This window comes from Megalops cyprinoides, chromosome 11 (genome assembly GCF_013368585.1).
Source record: "Megalops cyprinoides isolate fMegCyp1 chromosome 11, fMegCyp1.pri, whole genome shotgun sequence".
Lineage (NCBI taxonomy): Eukaryota > Metazoa > Chordata > Actinopteri > Elopiformes > Megalopidae > Megalops > Megalops cyprinoides.
Genome location: NC_050593.1, coordinates 3,295,899 through 3,321,943, shown reverse-complemented (window position 1 = coordinate 3,321,943; position 26,045 = coordinate 3,295,899). Strand labels below are relative to the sequence as shown.

General features: G+C 40.9%; 1 protein-coding gene across 1 annotated transcript; it reads left to right on the top strand.

The window, feature by feature from the left end:
• Nucleotides 1-23,321, top strand: heg1 (heart development protein with EGF-like domains 1). The gene is made up of 13 exons (XM_036541173.1): nucleotides 1-530; nucleotides 13,552-15,009; nucleotides 15,781-15,894; nucleotides 16,631-16,753; nucleotides 17,318-17,421; nucleotides 18,122-18,177; nucleotides 18,643-18,803; nucleotides 19,513-19,647; nucleotides 19,954-19,996; nucleotides 20,090-20,127; nucleotides 20,999-21,086; nucleotides 21,204-21,381; nucleotides 21,727-23,321. The coding sequence occupies exons 1-13, from the start codon at nucleotides 218-220 to the stop codon at nucleotides 21,868-21,870; spliced, it is 2,955 nt and encodes a 984-aa protein (XP_036397066.1). The 5' UTR covers nucleotides 1-217; the 3' UTR covers nucleotides 21,871-23,321.
• The last annotated feature ends 2,724 nt before the right edge of the window (nucleotides 23,322-26,045 follow it).

The window sequence follows — 26,045 nt, the reverse complement described above, 5'->3', positions numbered from 1 at the left end:
TTTTAGAAGTGATATGCGCTTCTGTCTCAGTCTTGCGCTGCGATCTCTAAAATAATAATAAAAAACCATTACCCCTTTCAATGGAGTTCAGGGAGATCGGCAGGGATCAGTTGGCTAACTGTTGAACTGGGTACACAGTTTCCGATGGTGGCCCTGAACGACCCGTGGTTTTATTTATTTGGATTTAAATCGCCACCGCTTTACTCTCCTCAGCATCATGGAAACGTGCTCTGTGATACAAACAGCCCGTCTAGTACTGATCGTGCTCCTGATTATTTTAAATTCTGTCAGTATTGGGACGTTTACTGCGAGCATCGACACAGATCGTACTGCGATGACGGAATCTTACTTTCCCTTAAACACTACCGATTTGGAAAAGAATACCGCCCTGCCCACGGAGTTGACGAGCTCCGCTCCGCCGTCCTCCCGGGGCACCGACGCGGAATGGGGAGATTCTGCATCGACTGAAATCGCGGACTCCCTCTCCGGCTTCTCGAAGGAGGAACGACAGCCAACCGAAGCCAATTTGGGTAAGAGAGCAAACCGTGACACTAATTCAAAACTGAAGTCTGAAAATGGGAGCAACGCTTACACTGGATTCGTGTCCCTTCAAATGATTCCGCGGCTTTTGTGCTACTTTGGAGCCAAATTCAGCATGCATGAGGAATTTTGTTGCACACTGACTTTGAGAAGTATTGTATCACTTCAGGAACACTGTGTTGAATTAGCTAGTAGCTCTTATTTTCGATTAGTTCTCAAGCTAGCTAGTTAGCTACCTCAGATAAACGTGACCTGGAGACGTGTTGAACGCAGAAACCGTTTGGGGAGTGCTGCCCGTTTTATTGTTTATTAGAGACTACAGCAAAAAAAAAAAAAAAAAAAAAAAAAAAGGAAAAATGCATTTCTAACGGATGTAGGCTAGATCTGTTGTTGTAGCTTTCACTTTGTCACACGGCTCATATCAATGTACTGAGAATGCTAGTTTTTTGTATAAAGAAGTAAACTTTAATTTGAGATTTCACCAGAGAGATGAGATGGGATGGGTTATATATAATCACGATGTATTTTGTCACAAATAGTTCATGGGCTGTCTACTTTCCTCAAACATGAATAATGCTGAATGAATTACCTCATTGCATTGGATTGTATTCAATTTAGGGAGAACACAGATAATCCAGCCTGTTTGCTTGAAAATAAAAATGAATCTTCTTTGGACATGTTTTACGTCAGGAAGGTGGATGCGAAACTCATTTTTTGTTATTTGACTGTTTTGCCTGTATTGTTTTTAAATTCGATTAAATTCACCATTCTCGAGACCACTTTTTCATTTATGCACAGGAAAATCCGAAGCACATATAAATCTTACAAATAAATAACAATGTAGGTTCCCTGGAAGATGTTTCTCCCAGTCAGTTGTAATTATTGCATGGGCCATCACATGCAAAATTCCCCTCTTGCTTTCAGAACTGAAATAGATACATACACTGGAGTGACTCCCGTATTCTACTACTCGCCACGACTCGAGTGTGTATACAGCCACTGGATTCACCTTCTGCAAGCAAACCCATGACACTTTAGATGCAGACAATTTCATACAGGTGCTGTGCCCTGCTTGGGACATTGTCTTCTTTAACTACACTACTGGTAACAATTCTGTTTGAGTTACAGTAAAGTTTAGGAGTGATTGTGGGTTTTCATCAAGTAGTCAAAGCCATCTGAAGTGGATCTGAATAGATCCTAAATAACGACCTCACCAACACCTGTGCCAGTCCTGTAGTAAAGCTGTGCAAGTAAACCAAAACACTGGGTGCCAGAAAGCCATTTTAACCAGAAAAATATAAGAAATATAAGAAAATTTGTCATTTCAACATTAACACTAGAATTCATCAGACAAGATTATTTTCAAGTTTGTGCTATTTTATTCTGAGGATCATATGTTCTACAACAACTCATACAGCTTGAGTCTCACAGGAATATGAACCACTTTAAAAACATTGTGACAACTGTGTACATTCTCAGAGACAATCTCTCTTAAATAAGAGTGAAGCTCCTTTTTACTGTTGGCTGCATGGCTGTGCAGAAAGATGCAACTTACTGAGTGGAATGAAAGCCTTTGAACGTCAGTCAGCTAGCCTGTCATACCATTGTCACTGTCATACCTTCCATCTCAAAATACAGTAATCCTCAGCAGACCATTGCCATATGAGATATCCCAAATATTTTTTTTCTCTGCAAGGAGTTACTTGAATACAATTAGTGGTTGTCATTGAAAAACCAGACCACCAATATTTCCATTTTTTCAGTCAATTCAGACTTTTGTTCGATTAGAAGGTTGAAATTCTTGATGTTCTGTTTTTGGACCATTTCAATAAATGAAGATGGCATCACCTCTGTGCAGTTTTACTTCTCTGCCCTTTAAATATATTCCCAAAGTCCTCCAAATGACAATAAATAATGCCATTTGGAACCCACATTTAACTGCCCAGGTTCAGAGCGCAAGTAGTTTGCTAAAGTAAATAAACATTGTATTGCAGTGTTCTTAGGACTGGGTTTTCAGCCTCAACGCAACAGAACTGACATGATTCACTGTATTCTAAACTAAACATTTCCTGAATCACTATGCTCCCTCAGTTCCCTCGGTTCACAGGCATCTCCAAAAAGGTGTCTGTGAACCAAGGGTTCTTGTTCCCAGGATGTATTCAGTTGGTATGTTCCTGAGAGTGCTTGGAGATTTGAGAAAGGTCAGATTTTACTTTTTTATATGAGATTTGTCACCATGCCCACAGGCTCTTATGAAAGCCGGGGGCTTTCCTGCTGCTCGTATCCAGGGAGCGATGTGGAGTGTTGGGTGCTTCAGCAGTGCCCCCTCCCCTCTCTGTGCGCAACAGAGCATTGATGGTTTTGTCCAGCACAGTTATTGAACTGAATGGATGGAGGCACCTGTCGCCTGTTGCCTGTTGTGGTGACTAGCAGTCTGAAATAAAAAAATAAAATAAATAAATCTCATCTCATGAATGTAACACACACTTAACTGCTCCCAGAGTGTGATACACACACACACACACGCTCATATGTGCACACATATGTACAAGCACTTGTGAAGGCCCTGTCATTTAACAAAAGGTCTGGATGTCCCAAAAAGAAATGTTATATTTTTTTCGTTATCAAAGTTGCTGCCTGTAGGTAGAACAGTCTTACATGTTGCAAAAAAGAAAATGCAACACTACCTCCTGCTGGTCATTGTGGATGGACGATGCCAGTGTTAGCAAGAGGAATGTGTTGCATAGAACTATGCCTTACAATGGCTTGATTCCATCAAAAAGTGTCTCTAAATGCAACAATTCCTCCACTGCTGTTGCTGTTGTTAGCACAAAGCAACTAGCTGCCTTGACCTCATTTATACCTAGGCTGAAAAGGAATGTGGTGGATGTATTTGTAAATTCAAATATGGCATGCATTCATGTGGAAACACTAATTGTTGCTAGCTAGTGAGCTAAAAGACTCTACACATGACAAAGAAACCAGGCAAATTGTTAATGCTTCAGTTTAATGAACTGCCATGATATTGTGACATGCCTCTGCTTCTCAACATTCACAGTTAGGTTGCTCTGTCCAGGCCTTGAGAGAGGTGGCAAAAATGCATTCTGAGATTTTTTTGAGGACTTAATTGCTGGAGGGTTCTTTATGAGACCAAATAAAAATTAGCTTGTTTTACTGTTTTTTACATTGTCTGTGAGATCCTAGTCTTAATGTTTTTTCCTGGCATTATGTTAGCTAAACATTGCAATGGCAGAATGCACACTTTGTTCACCGGTATACCTATGGCCAGTGGTGCCACCTTTCAACGCTTAGCGTTAATGTTAGCAATTATGACTGTCCGCAAACATAGGGAAGTGGGTGTTATATTCTTGGGGAAAGCCCCACCCTGTTGTTTTGTCTAATAGGGTAATTCATATAACTGAAATAATTTGTCCTTTTCCATCTAAATTTTATCTTTTAAAAGAAGTTGGAATAAACATTGTTATCAACATGCCACACAAAACAGATGGTTCCCAGCAAAGCGGTTAAGAATTTAGTATATCGCAATGTTTTCGGATCTTGTGCTTAGAATAAAACCTGCATGTGATTCCAAATCTGTCATCTCAAATTGCAAAACCCATCCTCCCATCCTCTGCTCAAAATGTGTGAGAGGTAAAAAAAAGTAAGAAGTTAAGAAAGTATTTGAAAGTGAAGCCTCTGTTATATAACAGTTGTTTTGGAAGTGAGAAGTCCCTGTAACTTATCCCTTAAACCCATCTTCAGACATCCAAAACTGTGTTAGTGTAATGCAGAAATGAGTGCTTTCTATTGAAGCACAGTGCGGAACAAAAAGGCAGAAACAATAGTTAATCAGGTAAACAGTAGGCGTGAGATGAAATATTGTGATAATGAATTTCACAAAATGAGAAAATGACAAAATGTTCTGTGGTCCTCAGAGCATATCGAGCAGTCAGATTACCTCATGACTTAGATTAAAACTATGTGGAATGTAATCTCCCCCCCCCACCAAAAAAAAAAAATCATGTCAGTGGAATTTTTGCTTGCGTTTCATGTTCTGTTCATTTCTTCTCTTGAATGCTGTCTGTGTTTCTGTAGCCAGTTGAACGGGCTGCTACTTATAGAACCCATATGTGATGCCACTGTTGAGACATACTGTTTTGTTGAAAAAGCTAAATTATATCATTTTCAGTCACGCTATATTTGTGTTTTCCTATCAGTGTCATTTCTCAGGGAGCATCATTGTGGGATTTTTTCATATTGTGAAATTCATTTTGTGAAATGGATTGAATCATGAGTTGGGTGTCTTGTCTCATGCCTCATAAACAGAGACCTGACAGGTGAGCTTATGTAAATAAGGTGAGGTCATCACTCAGGTCTCCTTTTTAATTTATGCTTTATGATGTCATTGGCTTAAGACACAAGAGGCTGTGGTTCAGGAAATGTCAGACATTTGTTAAAAGTAGAAATTTGCAGAAAATGGTAAGACAGTAATTTTAAATATCTCTGCGATACTGACAGAAATGTTGGAATATATGAATCAGACTTGCTTACAGTATTTACCTTAACTTGAAACATTATTGTTTGCCTGCACGTACATAATTTTTCATTTTGATTTTGTTTTTGATGCGGAAATTGGTTGACAAACGTTGAGATTCCTCTTATTTCCCAGGTTGTCTGTTTGCTGTAATTATGACAGAGATGGACAGATAAATTAAATACTTGTTGAAATGCTAATATCTTTTGTTGACAAAAGGTGCACACGTTGTGTTTGAGGTCTTCCAAAATTGAGAGAGCAGAGGTTTGAATAAAGTAGGAGACAGACTGGCATTGTAAGATCTGGCTGTCCAATGTCTATACAGAATCATTCCTTGATTTGGATCCTGGAGAGCCACAGTGTCTGTAGAGCTACCTAGTCCTGGTACTGAGGACCTCAGTGTCTGTAGAGCTACTTAGTCCTGGTACTGGAGGACCTCAGTGTCTGTAGAGCTAGTCAGTCCTGGGACCCGGGGGGGGGGGGGGGGGGGGCAGTGTGAGCAAGGCTACTTATCCCTGATCCTGGAGGGCTACAGTGTTTTAAGGCATTTTTACAGACACTTAGTGGCCTGATTCTACCATTCACCTCTGAGATTGATAGTAATTTAAAAAGACTGTTGGATTGCAGTGCCAGTGGACTGGGGTTGAGTAGCCATGCCCTGCTGGAATTACTGGGTGTGGTATGGCCTGCAGCTTGGAACAGGAGTTGTAGCTTTTTGTGGCTATTGGGTCATGAGTTCAGTTGCTGAGTGCGGCTCTCTCATTTAGCTAGTGACTTCCCTCTCTCCAGTGGTGTTCTGTGAGCAAGGCACACAGGAGGCAGAGGATTTATCTTTAAACCAGGGATCTCCAACCTTTTGTCATCTGAGAGCTACTTTGAAAAAATGAAAGTGTCCGAGAGCTACTCATGTCTTAAATTACTCACACTTATTCACATAACGTATCAGAAAGCTCACATTAACCAGCTGAATTAAGCTACTTTTTGTATATACATGTATCAAATGTCAATATCCAAAACTCACATTTTGGATCAAAAACATCTTAAATTCACTTCAGTAGCATGTCAAATGTATGTTCTGTATCCATATGTTTCAAATTTCAATGTGTCAAGCTCACATAATATATCAAAACATCTTAAATTCACATCAAACTCATAGAAAACATTACTACGTGTTTATGACATGAGATGTCAGACAAATTTGGTGATCATTGGACGCTATTTTGGAACATTAAGCCACGTTAAGCCTTTTCTTTAAAATGGGCGTCAATAGAGAGGAAAACGCTTAATGTAAGATAACATCCATACTCAGTGGATTTCGATTTTGATTTTTTGAGAGTTGTAAGTGTTTATGACAAAACATATCCGAGAGAAATTTGGTGATCATTGATTGCTGTTTTGGAACATTAAGCCACGTTAAGCCTTTTCATGTTAAGAGTTTTAGAATGTCCCTGAAGTGGCGCTGAACATTGCATCTTTTACCAACTGAAACGCTGGTACCCGAGATGAGGCACACACACTTGTCCTTCACATTCATGAAGAAAAAAAAAAACTCGTGCTCCCATTCCTCATGGAAATAGTATGTTTTCTGCTTTTTTTTGGCCTGGTCACTTTCTTTGTTCATCATAAATCTGGCCATTTTATAAGATAAACTGGCTTGGAAACACCACCGAACTCCTTGCTTGAGCTCAGTAGCTACCTCAGTAGCTAGTCTACAGTGTAACTGACGTGACGATGTGTTGACAAACTTGACAGTAGCGTGATTGACAGCTGATATCATTTTGTGTTGGAGCGGGGTGGGACATCTGTGTATTTGATTGGGTTGAAATGGGAAGAGGTTTGCAGGGTGCATTTATTTGTTGTTGGATTTTTTTGTACATAATCTTTGAACCTTTTGGCGAGCTACTCAAAAACAGGCAGCGAGCTACCAGTAGCTTGCAAGTGACGTGTTGGAGACCCCTGTTTTAAACCATTTATTGCCCAGAATCTGTAGAATTGTGTTTCTCCTTTAATGGATATTCATTTACAGCTCCAGCTGTATATTGTGTGAGGGAAGGCAATATAAAATAAGATTTCTTCACAATAGTTGGTGATAACTACTATCCTGTATAATTCAGGCCTGCATGTTATTTCCAGAAGTGAAATATGTAACTGTAAATTACCATCCAGGCTGACAATCAATAATGTGTCTAAAGTTAAATTATAGTACTTAATATGTGAGTAATAAGTAATAGAGTATGTGTAAGTAATGAATGTAAAAATATTTTTACTATGGACTACTAGTCATATGTTAAGCCTATAAAGAATATCTCAGTCTTTCCCTCCATAGGAAAGCAATGACAAAAATTACATGCAACATGGATGGAGGGATTTTGAATTGTAGCTGTGGTGTTTTCTTTTCTCTTGCTCTCTTTTGTTGGTGAAGCATTCCAGTTTGTATTTGATTATGGTGTGCAAATGTACTGGACCTGGCGTGTGTAGTGTTGAGTGTGTGGCCTACTTTCCACTCTCTGTGCCCTCCAGGGGCCTCTAGTCGGGGCCCACTTCTCGTTCCTGAACACCTTTTTTCCCGCCCATGCCCATGCTTGCCAGTGGCGGTTACTATGCGTTACGGCCAGGATATCGTTTCGCTCCCCCCTGCTGGAAAGTATTGTTTCTCAGGCCCCAGCAGCAGCGACAGAAGTGGTCAGCAAGGCTCCAGCTGAGTCCTGCCAGCCCACTTTCTCTCCTGGGCCTGACTGCCTCAAAGGCTGCATCTTCAACTGCCTGACAGTCCTCAGCTCCAACAGCCTGACAGAGTGTGTCTTGGCTGCCTGGCAGGCTCCACTTGAGGTGGAGGTCAGGGGAAAGGGGTCTGACTGCATGATGGTGCTTAAGCCACAATTAAAATCCAGAAGGCTGGCAACCCCTGATAACTGCACACAGTTGGGGGGTGCTGTGAAATCATGTGTTTAAGCGGGGTACACATGTGACAGGAGTGAGTGAAGCCAATGAGGTTAAAATGGAAATTGCACACGATGCAATAAAACATGCAGTTGTCTTGATATTTAGTTAATGACAGGTGACAGTGGCTTAATTTTCATGTAGAGGAACTGCTCACATCAATAACAGAATATCTCACCTCACACAAGACCAGAAGTGCACATTATATGAAGTGTCTCATACAAGTACAGAAATAAGCTACACATTACAGAACTAGACACCTGCAACAGACATAGTTCCATTCAAAGTGTGATTAAAATATCAATGCATTCATCCTATAGAAAAACACAAGGTTCAGGCCATGAACAACAGACTGTCAAATGTGCAGTTTATGTAAGCAGTTGAACTTCATCATTGTGTTTGGACAAAATCAAGATTCCATTACCGAACCCCTCACCTTTATATGCAGTAGAATCATTCTGCCTCCACCGTAATATTGAGTTGATGGGAATGCGAGATTACATTCACAAAGATGTTTGACTTAATCCAGAAGGCTTAATTGATGTACTATTTGCATATTAGTGTGATAGATGGATTCTTTTTCAGTGTGTGAAGTAAAAACACTACAACAGAAAATCATTTCTTTAGTTGGCAAACTTACATTAATTACAAGCAGGTTTGAACATATGTTAACTTATTAATTACAAGAGAAAAACAATCAATCGAGCACTAATTACAACCATAGAAACTTTTAGAAAACCTCTAAAGATGACACGGTAAATTTGGTAGTTAATCTCAAGAACAGCAGTAGCTGGACCTATAACTTTACTATAAGGCCGGGGCCACACTAGTTGCGTCGCGTGTGCGTGACGGCTACGTCGCTGAACGTGCGTGTGTTTGTCCACACTGCCAGCGCTGCTGCTGCGGCGCCACTACTGCCAGCCCTATCTTTCTACATTGAGTTTGCCGTTTATAATGGCCGTCAATAATAGAATGTTTGATTTAATTTCATTATAAATTTCATTTATATTTAGTTTAGACAGTTTGAAACGCATACAGGAAGTGTTGAGTTAAATATATGTATATATTTTTTCATGTCTGTGAAATATTCTACAGATATAGACATTGAAACTAAAGGTGTAATGTTACTAATATGATGTCAATACGACTATCAACAGATCACTGTCTACAGTGGCGACTATAGACTTTTTTGACTGGGGTGGCCCAAGTGGAGCACTGATTCATTCAAGGGTGGCATGAGGATAACGCAACATCCACAATAACAGGAACAGGCGCATAAAGAATATAATGCCCCCCCATACACCAAAAGCACCGCAAGATGTGAAATTAGCACTATACAGGACACAATACAGGACCTGAAAGATAAACCATGAATTAACCATATGAACACCATATTCAGAGGATGAAACTGCAAAGAAGGACAAACACCATATTCTCAGGTCATCTTTTTTATTTGAAGAAATACAAATACAAATCAACAAACACATGCCAACTAAATAATGAAAAGATCCTACTCCTAAAAGGCTTTTTTTTTTACAATACATTTACAAACATTTAACTAGCTAGCTGCCTGGTGAGCTTTGTAGTTCATTATCAAGCTAGCTGAAGTTAGCTAGCCGGCTAGCTAGGTAACGTTACCTAGCTAGCTAGCTAGCTAGCTCCCTTGCTAGATGGGCAGAAGCCTAGATAGCTAGCTAGATAACTTTGCTTGCTAGCAAGAGCAATAGTGTTATAAACTAACTCACATACTAACAACCAGTTACACACATAGAACTGCTGTTTCTTGGCTATATCAAAACGTGTACTTAAATTTTTCCAAGTTAATCCCGACTCCCGCGCTGTTTTGAACCATCAAAAAAAGTCCCACTGAAATTTATGAAATTTTTAATGAAATTAAATCAAACATTCTACCCCTTTCACACATGCACTGGACGCCGGAACGTATCCGGTCCTTAGCCGGAGGAGCTGTATGTGAGAACACAAATGTCCGAATCAGTCGGACCGGACATGTGACGGACTTCGTTCTGCCAGCTCACTAGTACAAAGCCCGCCTCATATCGGAGTGAACCCATGTGTGAACAGATCAGGCAACGTTCCGGAGAGTCCACCACGAGCGAGTGGGCGTGTTGATGGCGTTTCTATCATGCGACTGGCGCGAAACCGGAAGAATACAAACATCTGCCTCGTACTCTCTTCCGTGTGCTTGTATATTGCTTTCCACTGTTTCGTTGACGTTGCGGATATGTCCAAATAAATGCTATTTTGAGTCCAATGATCATCAAAGAGATAGTTAGCTATAGCTATACTGCCAAAACTTGTCTCTTACGATGATTAATAACGTTGGTTAGTAGTTTATTATCTGGATAGTAGCTAGCTAAGCTGTAGCTAAGTAATAGTGATAGGTATAGTGAGATAGGTGAACTGGTGACATTACATAGCGAACAACAAAAACTTACCTTATTGTTATAATAAATGTATAATTAAAAATAAATTATGAGTACCAGTTGCACCATTTGGATGGTTATGTGTGATTTTTTTATAGGCTACCCAAAAGTACAATAGCTATGTTCGCCTTGTCCTCCTCCGTGCCACATTATGTACCCGTACCACCGAAAGATAAGACATTGAAAAGAAAAAAACTGAAAATACTTCAACTCGCGAATACTTTAGGTCAGTGTTTCTCAACCCTCTCCTGGAGTACCCCCTGCCCTGCATGTTTTCCATCTCTCCCTGCTCCAACACAGCTGATTCAAATGATCAACTCGTTATGAACTCCTGAAGCTGCTTAATAACAAACTGATCATTTGAATCAACTGTGTTGGAGCAGGGAGAGGTCTAAAACATGCAGGGCAGGGGGTACCCCAGGATAGGGTTGAAAAACACTAGTTTAGGTGATCTCGTCAATACTTTTTACTCGTGAGAATGGAAGTGGCGTCTAACTGGAGAATACCACGAGGAAATCTGGACGTTTCTAAACTCGCAATGATTTCAAGCGACAATGTAACATACTACAAATGTAATTATTAATGGTCGCATACTGGGTACTACACTGAAAAATGGCATGCAGTATACAGTATATACTTGTGTAGTACGCAGTATGCGGTTTCGAATACAGCCACTGCGATTTCTGCAGCGTACTTTTTGCGTCATGTCCTGCCTCCTGCACGCTCTACCCAGGCACCGCCCCTCTCCTAAACCAAACCGGAGTATTGCCTGTAGGTGAGAACGCGTCTGTCACGGGCAATCTCCTATTGCGTGCTACATGTGTGAAAGGGCAATTCCGGCCAAGTTGCGGACCTGATTTACGCACTTTGTCCGGAGTTCATATGTGAAAACGGCTTCAATGTAGAAAAATAGGGCTGGCAGTAGCAGCAACGCTGACGGTGTGGACAAGCAAACGCATGCGAGCTTGCGCTAATGCGACACTACCGTAGCATGAAAATAGATGGTAATAAAAATAACAGTGGCGGTGGGTGAGCTGGAAATAGAGGAAGCCAGAACACTACCCTTAAATCTATCATTACTTTCAACCTGTTCCCCCTTATCCTCCTTATAATTTGAATATTGTAACACACGAAAGCTATAATCTGAAACATTTAAGAGAAAGCTTTGGGATTACTTGCCACTTAATTATTCAAATTGCCATCCTTGCCATCTCATGCTGCAGGCTAGCTTTCGTAATAGCACACAAACTACAGACAATCTGCGGTGTTTCGCGAGCATAATCATTTATTCTAATTACGTCATTGGTGTCAATTATTCTGTGAATTTTTTTATTGTTAATCAAGGAGGATAGGGGTAACAGGTTGAAAGTAATGATAGATTTAAATGTAGTGTTCTAGCTTCCCCTGTTTCCAGCTCACCCACCGCCACTGAAAAATAGACTACGCTGTGGTTTCCTTAAACACATTATTTTCTGTGTATCTGCATCAAGCAGTGGGAGACGACATCTCGAGCACTCCCTTTGCTTTAGATGTATTCCTGAGAATAACTGCATTGTAGTTTATCGACAAGCCGCGAGTTGTTTTTTTTTCTGCACACGGCTTCTCCGCCTTTTTCGCTCGGTGAGACGCCCCTCTGCTCAGCCTCCACAGTTTGACGGCTCTCGGCTAATAACAGATTGACTCGGCTAAAACGCTGAGGTGCAGCAGGAGTGCTGCCTGCGCTGGGCAACAATTTAAGAAGTGAACGATATTGCCTGTAGGCATATGACAGTTATTGCAACACATATAGAGTACGGTTTATACGGCGCAAAACATCCGTGTACATTTAGCGATCACATAGACGTACGTTTTGCACCTTTTCAGTGGGAAATTGCTTAATAAAGAATTTTCAGTAACAACCCGAAAACAACAGAAACTTGACAATAAGGTTCAGGTTTTTACACTCCAATTACAATTACTCCAATTACAATCACTCGCACAATGTGAACTTATGAATTCTAGCATGAAATCATAACATTTAAAGTTTAAAATTTTGTTGTGGTTTTTCTGTTGACATCCCAGACTCCGTGTTTTCAACGAGTTATTTTACATGTTAAAATTAAAGATTAAGTCATTACTATCACCTTTACTAATAGGTCAAATAATAGAATTGAATAGCAAAGAATTTGTCATTATGTTATTATACATTTATATCAGTGATACTGAGACACATGTAATTTGGGATACATTGTCTGTATAACAGTGAATTCTTCCCAGTGGACTGTTTCCTTCTTTTATGACATGGTTGCCTCCATATGAACTCAGAGAATCAAACATTAATGCACGCTGTAACAATGTTTTAACACGTTCTTCTGCAAGGTCAGCCCTAGGAAGGAAACAGCAATTCCCACTGCTCCTGGTCGCCTCCATTTTTAGGGCTCAAGCTTTTGTTAGCTTAGACGGACTTGGCTGCCAATTGTCCTCCACCCATAATCATTACATCCGTAGCAACTTCTGAAAACATTTCAACCTACAGAGAGCTCAGGGGAGTTCATTTAGTCCTCCATGTGGTATAGGGAGCGCTCTAGTGGCGCTCATCCTACATAGCAGGCCTCTTAAACAAAGTTATCTGGCATATTGATCTAGCGCTCTGGTAAACTTACTTTGGTTGTAACTTCTCGGTGATTACTTGAGAAATGTTTTAGTCCTGCCCCAAAAGATTGTGACTTGTGAAGTTCTAATTAAAGTTCTTTCTGACTTCTAGTACATTTTTCATTTGCAGATGCCCTCTGCAAGGCTATTTAGTATCTTGTGGCTGTATGTATGCTGACGTTTGCAGTTCAGCTGTAGCTTGACAGGATGCTACTCAGAATTTCAGTCTGCAGCTTTTACAGTGACGTTTTCCTCATTTCTGCTACCGTTCTGCTTACCTTTCCTGTCCCTTATTTCCACTGATGGATCGCTTAAGTAATATACTTGTGACATTTTCTGCAGTTATAGTGATCAATATAATATGGTATAATGATGTATTGTATTCCTCCTGATAATCCGCAAAGCATATCAGTAATAATATTTAATAATTAATAATAAGCATTCTTTCCCTTCCTTTTCCAGCTACTGAGGTGAATGCTAACACAGGGGTCTTCATGGATACGGAGAGCTGGGAGTCCCCCTCCCAGACCGACAGCACCTACACATCTTCCACCCTCAGCCGGGCTGGAGAGAGGACTCTGCTCTCAGTCACCACAAACAGTACCACCCCCTATTTTGACAACACCTCCCCCTATTTGGACAAGTCCTCCCCCTATTCCAATGACCCCTCCCACAGCTCCAAAAATCCCTCCCCGTATTCTCACAACCCCTCCCATTATACAGACAACCCGTCCCCTTATTCAGAGGACTCTAATTCCTCTGAGACCTATTCACAGGGATTTACTCCAGAGGGGCAGTCCAGGAGTACACTGGATGGAGTCTCCACTGATGGGGACACATCTTCTGGGTTCACCCAGTCAGGAGCCACCTCTGGCTCCATCCCCCACTTCCCCACCAACACTTCCCAGAGTGCTCCACCTGAGACAGGGTCGCCCTCTGATGTCTCTCAGCAGTCTTTTGGCACTGTGGCGGACGGCACCCAGAACTCCACGCCCCCCCTCACTGTCACCGACAGTGGAGGGAGGGAGGGTACGGAAGCCACCAATTCTGCCCACACCACCGGAGCTCAGACATCCCAAGCCGAGACGTCCCGTTCAGGGACAGGGTTGCCCGTGTCCTTGGGACCCCCCTCTCCACCCAAGGAAGACCAGGCCACCGAAACATCCAGGCCTGAGAAGGAAAGTACAGTCACTTCGGTGAGTGCCGCAGGGACCACCACAGAATCGTCCACTGGCGCCTTCCGCACCACAGCAATCAACCACACCGAGAACACCAAGCCTCTTGGCAGGGACAGTGATGCCGGCCTGGCTTCCTCAACAGCGCCAGCTGTGGTCAAGGGTGAGGTTACAGCTACGGAGGACTCACTGACAGAATTCTCTAGCCGCCAGCAGCCCTCCACCACTGAGACGGATCGACTGGCAGACTCCACTGAATCCCCGACGACCACTCCTGGCATGGTGACCCAAAGAACCCAGTTCACTGATGGAGACACCTACCGGGCCACGTCCAGCACTGCCATGCCCGCCGTCACTACGTCTCCATACAATCCGAGCCCCACGAGTGAGGCCCCGACCCCACCCACCACCCCCATCCCTGCACAGACCACCCCAGCACCCAAGGCCACACCCTCCACCTCCCAGCGCCTCCCCCCTCCCAGAACCGGGGGGACTGCGTCACGCTCTCACAGTACCACAGTGACCAGCGCTGTCTCCACCGACGTCACCACCCTGCACCTGGAGACCAGCACGGCCACACCCGGCAAAACCACCCACCGCAGCGGGCACACCACTGTCTCGTACAGTGCTACCGCCCCCACCAGGACGACACCTGCACACACCACCTGGAATCACACTGAGAGAGCCACGACGTCAGCAGAGGCCACCACCATACAGATGCGTGTCAGATCAACTGTGGCGCCAGGTAGAAGATTTTTACCCACGTTTGCAGTGAACTGTTGAAATGCAGGGCTTATTTATTGTTTATGAGGTATTTTATTGTGGAGGGGGCCTCACTAAATTTGATTTCTTTAATTTTTCATTTACATATACTGCAGTAAAATAATTCTGTAAAATTCTATGATGAAGCAAAGCATAGTTAAGCATAGTAAAGTACAAAGTTGGGCATGTGTATTAGGTCAGTAAAAATGGGGTTCTGAAATTATTTTGAATTATTTTTAAATATAATATTTCATCAATATTTGTGTCAGTCAGCAGCAGTTTTAGCTGTTTGTTTATGTGGCCGCATATGTTCAATGACCATTGCTTTGTTGGACACTGACTAGATATTTCACCTACATGTGTATAAACCTGTTGTGTGTTATTTGTACCTAGTTACCTCTTATCTTAGTGGAATCATTTGGTTTTATTTTATGTTCAGTTTTAAACATTTCATTTTCTGTGCTGTGGTGTGTAAAATGTCATGAAAATTCTTCAGCTGCACTGAATAACATTTGACTCATTGCTTGGAGAGCAGGCTGGTTGTTCATGTGGGTTTAATGCCTGCAGGTATCTACCCAAGGAAAGCATTCTGTTTTTTCGCAGGTGTAGGTCTGAGTTGCTGATACCCAAATGTGTAATTATGACAGAGGTGTTGATAGGTTGAAGATCATTGAGACTTTAGTGTGTAATTTTGACAGACGTGTTAATAGGTTTGAGTCCTTGAGTTCTGACTGTGCACCCCTGGTCTTTCCAGTAAGCCCTTGTGACCCAAACCCATGTGGGAATGGAGGAACATGTGTTGTTGAAAGGGAGAATAGCCACAGATGTGTGTGTTTGCCCTCTTGGACAGGATCAGACTGCAGCGAAGGTAAGCTGTCTGTCCTCTCCCTCTCTGTATGTCTCTGTCTCTGTCTCCCCTTCCCTTACTGTCTATCCCCCTCTGTCTCCTCCCTCTCCCTCTCACCCTGTCTCCTTCCCTCTTACTTCCTCTGTAACCTCATTTATAATGATGTAATAAAAATATGACGGGGTGATTGTTCACCATTTCCTTGGCAGATGCTGTATCCAAGACAACTTACAGAACTTTTAATGTGTATCCTAAAGATAAATATAGTAGATTAAATATCTAAGCAATCCAGGTTAAGTCCAAGTTATTCTTAATGGCTGAGAATAATATATTTACCCTAAACTGCTGCCTTTATGAGAACCAAGGTTAATGTCAACTCTTATATGTAGTAGTTGCATCCTTAATTAGAGGAAATTATGCTAATAACAAGATCTGTAGCATTGCCATGATGTTAAGAAGAGCATTTATAATAGTGTTATAAAGTTCAATTCTCTGGTGGTGCTGTTGTACCCTCCGTTAACATGAAATATCCAGTAGATATCCTGCTGTGAAAAGTATAACATGTACACATGTAAAAGATGTCATTTGTACCAGATAAAAGTGTCTGTTGGCAGGTGTAGTGTAATAATGTTAACAAAGATAGGAGATTGGGTGGAGAGAGCATGCCTCCCTAGCCATCTGTGAGTGTAAATCAATGTAGGTTCTGCTCTGGGTTGATTTCCAAGGTGATATGCCTCCCTCTCTCTCTCTCCTTCAGATGTGGATGAGTGTGTGAGTGGCCCCTGCCCCTCGAGCGCCAAGTGTGTGAATACGCGGGGCTCCTTCAGCTGCGAGTGCCCACTAGGGTACGACCTGGAGCATGGGCGCGCCTGCACGCGGGGTACGGCATAGCACCCTCCCCCTTCCCACATCACCCCTGTTCACACAGGCTAGCTCGACAGCTGTCGTGGTGCTTTAGTTATAGCCTAATTTTAGCCATAAGGGCAATATCTGCATACTGAAACATAGCTCCTGTATATCTGATGTAAAAAACCAATTTGCCAAACAGTTATATAGATCTTGTTGAAAATCCACAGCCACAGCCACAAGTGCAAAAAAATGTTTACAAGACTCTGCTTGCGTGATTTCGCCAGGGATTGGAATGAATGCATGCACTGTCCCCACTTTGACTCGAAGTAAGATATTAGGTCATCTTCTGTCAGATGGCTCATCACCTAACAAGCTGACCACACATCCTAGGGCAACCTACACTGACCACAACAGGAATGCCATGCTGCAACCATGCATGGGAATGCTAGAAAATGCACAGCAGCACAACTTACCAGAGCCTTATTGTGTTTGCTCCCATTTTTCAGGTTTAACCCTATCTACCCAACTATGATTGTTCCAAACAAATTTTTTTAAACCATCCACCCCCCTTTTTTGTTTTTTGGAATCCTTGCAGCAAGGACATTTCTGGGCATGTTCCAGGTCACGCATCGGCAGCTGAACACCACACACCCCAGGACCGCCAGCCTGCACGAGATACAGAGAGAGATCCTCCAGCTGGTAAGGAAGAGGACTGACCGTCCAGCAAGGCTGTTTCCAAAAAAAAAAAAGATTTGTTGACGTGGCAGTTATTGTTTCACACATGTTAATCTGATAGAGACCAGGAACTCATTATAATCTTTCAAATTAATCCCTGCTTCTTTGCTTTTCACTTATCAGAGCATTTTAAGATATAAATTGGTATACATCATTGGTGCTTCGTGTGCCAACTTTGTGTAGGGTTTCTCATATCACCCCAGCTGTTTTACTGTACTTAAAAAGGTACATAAACCTGTAATTACTGTCAGTCACCATTGCCAGTAGATGGCCTTCCTGTTTTTGTTCTGTACACTTATCCAGAAATGGAGAGTGATTTCATTTCAACACATGGGTGTGTGAAGCAGAAGATGCTCCATAAGAATGTTTGAAAAATCAGCTCTCTTGTGGATGGGTATTTGAGCTTGTGGCCAGGGAATTGGGCTTGAACCTGGAAACTTTTAGGTTCAAGTCCCAGTTCAAGTCATTGATTTCGTTACTGTAAGGAGGAGTAAGGAGGTACTTCAGGAAATCTCAATGAAAAATGAAATAGCATTCCCCAAAATATCCCCAAAAGGCAACACAAGGTGCCTTAAATTAGTAAGGTAATAATACATGTTTTTTTAATTTGTTGCCCTTTGTTGCAGGTGTGTAAATATGTCTAAAGATTTCTTTTCTTTTTTAGCTTAATGCCTCACTTTCCCCCATAAAGGGGTACAGCCGATCCACGCTAAATAAAAGGTGAACCCCCCCTCTTAAAAATAAGATTTTACTCTGAATTTATTTTCATCACTGCAGCTCACTATATAGTGAGTGTAGTGCATGTACATATATATGTGTATGTGTGTGTGTGTGTGTGTGTGTGTATGTGTGTGTGTGTGTGTGTGTGTGTGTGTGTGTGTGTGTGTGTGTGTGTGAGTTTTCTGAAAAAAGTGCATTTGAAAACAGCCCCCAGTAAAAGAGCTTGGTGTGACACCGTGAGCCTGCATGTTAACATCCCTTCTATTCAAATGGTTTGTTCAGCCAGAAACTTTCCAGACGTGGTTTCTTTTCCTCAGGGCAGATTTCTTTGTGTAGATCACTGTAAGGCTCTTTCTGCCCTCAGATGTTTCTCCCAACAGTAGATTAGAATTTGGGAGGATGTCAGCGCAGCTTTGTGGGCGAGGGTAGACAGTGACTGTGTTTCCCTTGCCATTTGTCTCAAAGCGAGGGGGATGGGACACACATTTTGGCTGTTCACATGTTCTCCATGTCGGCGGAGGTGACCAGCCCGAAGGTGCTCAACACCATCCAGAAATTCCTGAATGACTGCATCCCGGCCATGCCGCACTGTGGGGTGGCACTCCACCACATGCTACGCTACAGCGGTACGCACTGCACTACACACTCAGGTCTACACCTTGCTGTTCAACACACTACGCAGTCTCCTGTAAATCACTCATACTTAACTGTATACCTTATTGTTCAATATGTTACGCATTCTCCTGTAAATCACTCGTACTGAACTCTGCATTTTAACCTTCAGCATGGTACACACTCTCCCTTTGTGCACTAAGTAAGTTACTCTGACATTTTGCATTTTCATTTAGCTCTACTAAATGCAGTGCAGTGCATCTTGTAATCTTTAGGACAGACCAGCACAGATCTGTATGAAATGCTCTGCTTAACAAACAGGTCATACAGTAATAGGGGTTAAACATTCTGGTTCGTGAGCAGCAATCACATATGTGTCAAAGCAGCAGGGGTGAAGGTTAACCACATGTGATTTGCTGAAGCCAGGCAGAGGGAACTGACCTTTAACCTGATTTTTGCCCTTAGCAGGATACTTCACTGACTTTCAGTAAATGTCTAGATGTAAACAGACTATATGTAAAACTGTTAGCTATTTAAATCTCCCTCGATGAGTATGTCTGCTGTCTCATAATATAATGATATGAGGACTAATAACTAAGGTATAGATATAATTTAGGTATAACTAAGGTAATGTAGGTACTTTGGTCATTAACAACTTGAAGTAAGGGGGAAGTAAGGAAGGGGCCCGCAGTTCTAATGCGATTTGTCTCTCTCTCTCTGCAGCCAAGAGCCTGTGTGAAGTGCAGCGGACGCAGTGTGACACAGAGCGGGCGGAGTGCACCGACACCGCCGGCACCGCCTTCTGCCAGTGCCGCTCCGGCTACTTCAAACACAGCAGTGAGGACCAGTCCTGCAGAGGTGGGGCTGGAGACTGATGGCCAGGCTGGCTGTGGGTGGTTGAGGGGGAGGATGCTGGGGGTGATGGGGCAATGGACTGGGAATTGGGGAAGGGGTGTGCATAACGGGATGACAGCACTGCTCGCGCTGTCTCACAGCCACAGGCCTATTAAAATTGCATTGATATAACATATTAATGAGTGGCAGTGCCACTCTTGGTCCACGTTCACAGCAAAACTGATAAAACTGTAAGGCATATGGCTCAGAAAGAAATATCACTAAAGCTTGATTTTTTGTTCTTATGTTGATCTCATGTTTGTCTTACAGAATGTGGGGATGGCTTTAAACTGGAAAATGGCACCTGTGTTCGGTATGTAGGTTTTTGTTACATTGTAAAAATACATGATGAAACTGTGTAAGAATTTTCCAAAGCTATTTATTCACATCTGTTTTTTTTCCACAGGTGTACTTTTGGATTTGGGGGATTCAACTGTGAAAACTGTAAGTTGAGTCTTTAATCCCAAGAGTAGATATATGTGGACATGTTGTTGAAGTTGTGTTGTTTTTGTTTGATTGCTCTAGGTTTATATATGTAGTAAGGAGGATATTAGGTATTAGCAGGATAGTACTGCTATACTGAATGTGACTGATGAACATCTTAAAAACTAGATGTTTCTAATTCAAATGAGTAAAAATTAAAGGTAAATGGGAATTTATTCTCAATTTTGAACTGTAAAGGTACTAGCAATTTCTTGCCTGATAACAACTGCTTTCTAGTAGGCAGTTAAACTATCTTTAAAATACTCTACTTTTGGAACTTTTTATATGAGCACAAAGTTTTGATATAACTCCTTTCTACCTGTAAACTCAAGGATTGTGTACCTTCCTGAGTGCTCCTTTCTGTTGAATCAATGACAGCAATTAGACAGAGAGTTGAGAACATTCTTCTTTTTCCTGTGAAGTTACTGTTTGGATTTATAGCTGTCAGGGTTTCAGAGACTTCCACTCACAGCAACCATCCTCCTAACTGCCTTTTGGGCCCTGTTGCCTGATGCTTCCCCGATCTTCCTCCAGAGGGCCCTTCTTCCTGTCTGTGCCTTTTCTAATTTAGTTAACCATTTTCACCTGTGCATAGTTAGTCTAGTTATGTGTTTTGTGTTGTCTACATTCTCGTGGTTCTTGTAAATTTGCCTTCTGTCTATGTAGTTTATAAGCTGATCACAGTGATTCATGTAAAGTTGCTTTAGTTAATGAGTTTATCATGGTGGCTCCTGTGAAGTTGCCTTTTATGATTCTAGTTCATAAGCTATAAACTAGAATTTATAAAAACCATGATAAATTGTTGCTGTAAAGTTGCCTTTTGTATTTGTAGTTTATAAGCTGATCACAGTGGTGGTGTCCCCAGCTGGTGGAGCTTTGCTGTTGATCCTCATCATTGCTCTCATTGTCACCTGCTGCAAGTAAGTACAGGATCAGTCAATCCATCAAATCAACCACAATAATCACTCAGTCAATCCAATCTAATCTATTCCATCCTGTCAGTCATTTAAGTCAATGAATCTGTTTTGTTTTTCCAGGAAGGACAAAAATGATATCAACAAAATCATTTTCAAGAGTGGAGATTTTCAAATGTCTCCTTATGCTGAGTATCCTAAGAGTAATCGAGTCTCTATGGAGTGGGGGAGGGAGACTATTGAGATGCAAGAGAATGGAAGCACCAAAAACCTGCTGCAGATGACTGACATATATTACTCCGTATGTATAGTGTATACATTACATATAGTGTACATATTAGCCAGTATATATAGTGTTATATATTACTCAGTATGTTCATATTACTCAGTATACAGTATATAATATACTACTCTGTATGTATGGAATATATTGCTCAGTATATGTTGTGTATATAGCATATGTGTTGTAAATATCACTCAGGGAATATATTGTGTATTATTCAATATATATAATATGTCACTGTATCTGATTCAGAGATATTCCTCTCTTGCTCATTGTAAAGTCGTAAGTCTCATCCTTGTTGAGTGTTTAGTGAGATTCCCCTCTAGCTCATTGTAAAATGGCATATCTCACCTCTTTTTCCAGCCTGCGCTACGCAACCCGGAACTAGAGCGAAGTGGACTTTACCCGTTCTCTGGCCTGCCGGGTTCCCGGCACTCCTGCATTTACCCTGCCCAGTGGAACCCCTCCTTCATCAGTGATGACACACGGCGGCGCGACTACTTTTAACTGTTCCAAAGATTGGGGTGGGATATGGGGGGCGCTGTGACCCAGCCTGTGAATGGACCATGTGATAACAGTTGTCTCTTGTTTTGAAACAGGCAAGATGAACGAGACAGACCACTAAATGGCAAATGAATGTGAATAATTTTTTTTTCTTTTTTACTTTGAGAGGGCTTCCAGGTTTCCAGAGAGGATGATAAAGGACGTCCCTGCCAAACGAAGCAATTACATATTGATGGTTTAGTGCCATAACAGGACATTCTCACAAAACCCTTTGTTCCCCGTCTTTTTGTTACAAATGAAGAAAGAACTCATGAAGTGATGTGTCATATTTATAATTTTTGTACAACTATGCCTTTCACAGCAAGTGTTAATAACTGAGAATATTGTGAAAAATGTTTGGGGTTACACAGAATGTTTATGTTAACATCAACAGGTTTGCACTAAAAGCATCTCAAAGACAGATTTGGTCATATTTCAGACAACTGCAGTAAGTCCTGAATTATTAATTATTAACTTGTTTTGAAGCTGTGCATGTTATATCTTTAAAAATGTGTGGTAGCCAAAACTGAGTTTGTGTGGATGTGTGCCTGTGCACTTGCACAACAGATTATTTTGATGTACTATGTATGTACGATGTATTCCCTGATGTTTAGAAATTGCTCAAATTACAGATACATAATGGAAAAGGTGCCTAGTCTGTCCTAGAGGTGTAAAGATATGTAATGGATCTTTCATCGCTAACTGTTTGGTAATTTTTGGTAATGTGCATATTCCCTTTTATGGAATCAATTTCAGTGACTGTGAATATCATAATGGAAATGTGCAATGATGTATTTAAGAAAGTTTGCATTTTTGCAAAATAGAATCAAATTACTTAAGGGAATATCAATATTATGGTGGATATACAGGATAATGAAAGACTAGTATGAATTCAAAGGCACCTTTGAATTATTAAACATATCTTTGATTGGAGTTTGAAATTTGTTCCTGGTTTTCTAAAAAACTAAAACAGCACAAACCAAGTGAATTGCTCTTAACAAGGTAAATTTGTGAATGCTCTGTACGTCCAACCAGACACTTTCCCTGGATTTCACAGGGATTTCCAGCTTGCAATGAGGAGCCTAATAAGTGTATTTTGACATGCTAGCAGTATAGAGATGTCTTTATCCATTATTCAGAGACGTTCCTTGTGCGCATGGACAGGTTGGTAGAGTTTGTTGCTTTCACTGTTCATTCGTCCTCAATGTAATATGTTCTCCATTCACAGTTGAAAGCCTGCCATCTTAAGTGGGCACAACCTGAGGCCTGCTCTTGCGTCATCTGTTGTTTTTCAGAATGCTGTATGCTACTCCTAAGATTAGTATGTTTGTACGTCCCCATTTGTGTTTAGTATCACACTAAAAGAAAATGTGTGTGTGTGTGTGTATATATATATATATATATATATAAATATGAGGGGCCAAACAGGAAATATATAAATATAAAGCTGAATATATAAATGTAACACTGAATATATAAATTCATTTCCCGAATATATAAATATAACTGAATATATAAATGTAATTCTGAATATATAAATATAATTCCTGCCATCAGTAAAATTTTACAGAAGTCCAAATTATTGCCTCATTCAAATTTAAATTATTTAACATTTTTGTCTGATTATCTTTGATTGTACTGTAATTTTTTTACTGATGCTAATGTTAAATTTGTTTTGCTCACTCAGTAGCCTATGTAGAAAAAAAAAGAAATTATTCAAAAAAGAAAAACGACTGTCTTGTGATATGCCTGAGTATAAACTAACTTTTACATATTCAGAGTTACACTTATATATTCAGGAATTATATAAGAGTTATATTTATATATTTGGGAATTGAATTTATATATTCAGAGTTACATTTGTATATTCAGGAATTATATTTATATATTCAGCTTTATATTTATATATTTCCTGTTTGGTCCCTCATTATATATATATATATATAATTAAATAAGATGTACTATATTTGTAACTAGTCTTTTAGTCTGAGAGTCTATTATTATTTTCATCTTTCTAATATGAATTGTCCTTTCATTCTGGCGTTGTAGTCAGAGATACATATTGAAAGAATAAAAAGTGAACAGTGTAAGTTGTCCTGTATTTTTGTTACAAATGAATACTCAGGTTAAGCCACTTGTCCACCAACCACCATGTGTTTTACTCCATCACTGAAATGATGGTAATGTGTAATTTGCTTTGGAATGTACTCTAATGAACAGTAGGCTGCATTGTCTCATTGTTTTGGTTCAGACTTGTTTATAAACTCTTTCCCTTTGTGATTTACCTCTAAAATTACATTATTGTCAATTATAAGAGGCTCTTATCCAGAGCAGTTTACATGGGTTAGAAGTCATAACCTGCAGCATAAATGTTTACATGTATTTATTGAGGCAACTGTGGGTTAAATACCTTGCCCCAGGGCAGCACAGCATGGGAGTAAACGTATGAATGAAGCTTTGAGTGCAGGCTAAGCCCAGGTGCAGTCCCAGCTGATGGTGATTAGGAGCTCACAGTGGCCCAACAATTCGAAGTGTGCTGGGAGACAGTGATGAGAAATATTGGTGGTTGGTGTGTGAGTGTTTTGGAGCAGTGCACCTGCTACTCTCCAGTACTCCTACATGAGGATGTGAGAGGACAACAGTATCCAAATGGCAATTACTAAATTAGGGTTGCAGTTGGGGGAATTCCGAGATAGCTCAGTGGTCAAGACTGGATGCAAACTTAGCACTGGCGGGTTCAATCCCAGCTGTGCCATTGTCCAACAATGACCAGAAGCCCACAGCAGTGGAAGAAATTAGCCTCATTCCGCCACAGATCAGGGTCAGCCAGGGTTTCCTTGTCTCACCCTTCTCAGATACCCTGTGATTTGCCAAAAAACCTGAGACTGAGAAGCTTGGCAGTCAGGAGACCAAGAGTGAGGAACAGGGTAGATAGTACACTACTGTAAACACACTATACACAACCAATATCAAAATGACAGGTGCATGCCCTATGATCATACTGTGTGTGCTATAGTTTTGGGACCTCTTTCTTTCTCTGCCACTATTTTTAATTTATTTCTCATCCACTGCTTCCTGTGCATGTAAGGATAGAGATCCTGTAGATGGCCAGACACTGACAGACCAGTGTTCTGTTGTTCTGTCTGTGATTTATATATAGTTTAAGTATATATGAACATGATGCAAACACACCTTGACAATACCTGCCGTGTTTTCACTGAAAATGGGGAATATCATGATGCCTCAGCACAAGCATTTTATGTCTATGCTTTCCTATGAGAGAGCCTTGAACAATAAAACTGTTTAAGACATGGAAACCAATTAATTCTAACTAATTCTAATTCACTGAAATCAGTTAAGCCATATATTACGTTGCAACATTAATTTAGCAGACATTCATATACAGAGTGACTTCCAGCACAAGAGAAGAGAAGTGTAACCATTCAAGTTGAATAGTTTACATTCAACAATTCCTCAAGAGGAGACCTGAATGGCCTTCACTACTCTATATTAGTTTAAGAGGCATATTAATGTATTGATAATAGATAAGTGTTTTTGTATGATCATACAAGCAAAACATGATGGCAGCATAAATTATATTAACATTGATGTAACAACATTAACAATAAATGATATTAACTTTAAAGCTTTAAACTTTAAAAATTTCGATTTCTTGATTTTTGAATATGTGATTATTAGCTTGATTATTGATGGAAGTCAGTTTGTCATCTCCTCACTGGACAATTTAAAAGTGGGATCTCCTTGGTTACTACCCAAATATTGCAAACTGAACCTCAGCCCCTTTCAGAGCGTGCATTAGAACTACATTTGGCTTGCAAAGAGTAATGCATTGAGCCAACTGGACCGTTGGTTACCTTGACGTTCATGTCACAAACAAATTGTACACAAATCACACCTCCCTCAAAGTGTATACATATCCACGAAAATTGGAACCAACTTCATTTATAAAAGTGCTTTTGTTCCTATTTAATCAGGGGTTGTCCTACATAGGATGGGCAATGTATCTTGTCTCCATCTGTCAGGGATGCTCAGGCAGGGACTTGGGCGCAGACAGGAAGGCACGATGAACAAGGCGAGTTTAATGAATCCAAATCGAAATCCGAAAACAAGGTCAGAAC

What these genes read in the sequence shown, in the direction of transcription:
- heg1 (XM_036541173.1), top strand. Translation starts at nt 218, where the DNA reads ATGGAAACGTGCTCTGTGATACAAACAGCCCGTCTAGTACTGATCGTG. An exon ending in AGGATCAGACTGCAGCGAAG is followed by an intron (nt 15,895 to 16,630) that starts GTAAGCTGTCTG and finishes TCTCTCCTTCAG; the next exon opens with ATGTGGATGAGTGTGTGAGT. An exon ending in GAAAATGGCACCTGTGTTCG is followed by an intron (nt 19,997 to 20,089) that starts GTATGTAGGTTT and finishes TTTTTTCCACAG; the next exon opens with GTGTACTTTTGGATTTGGGG.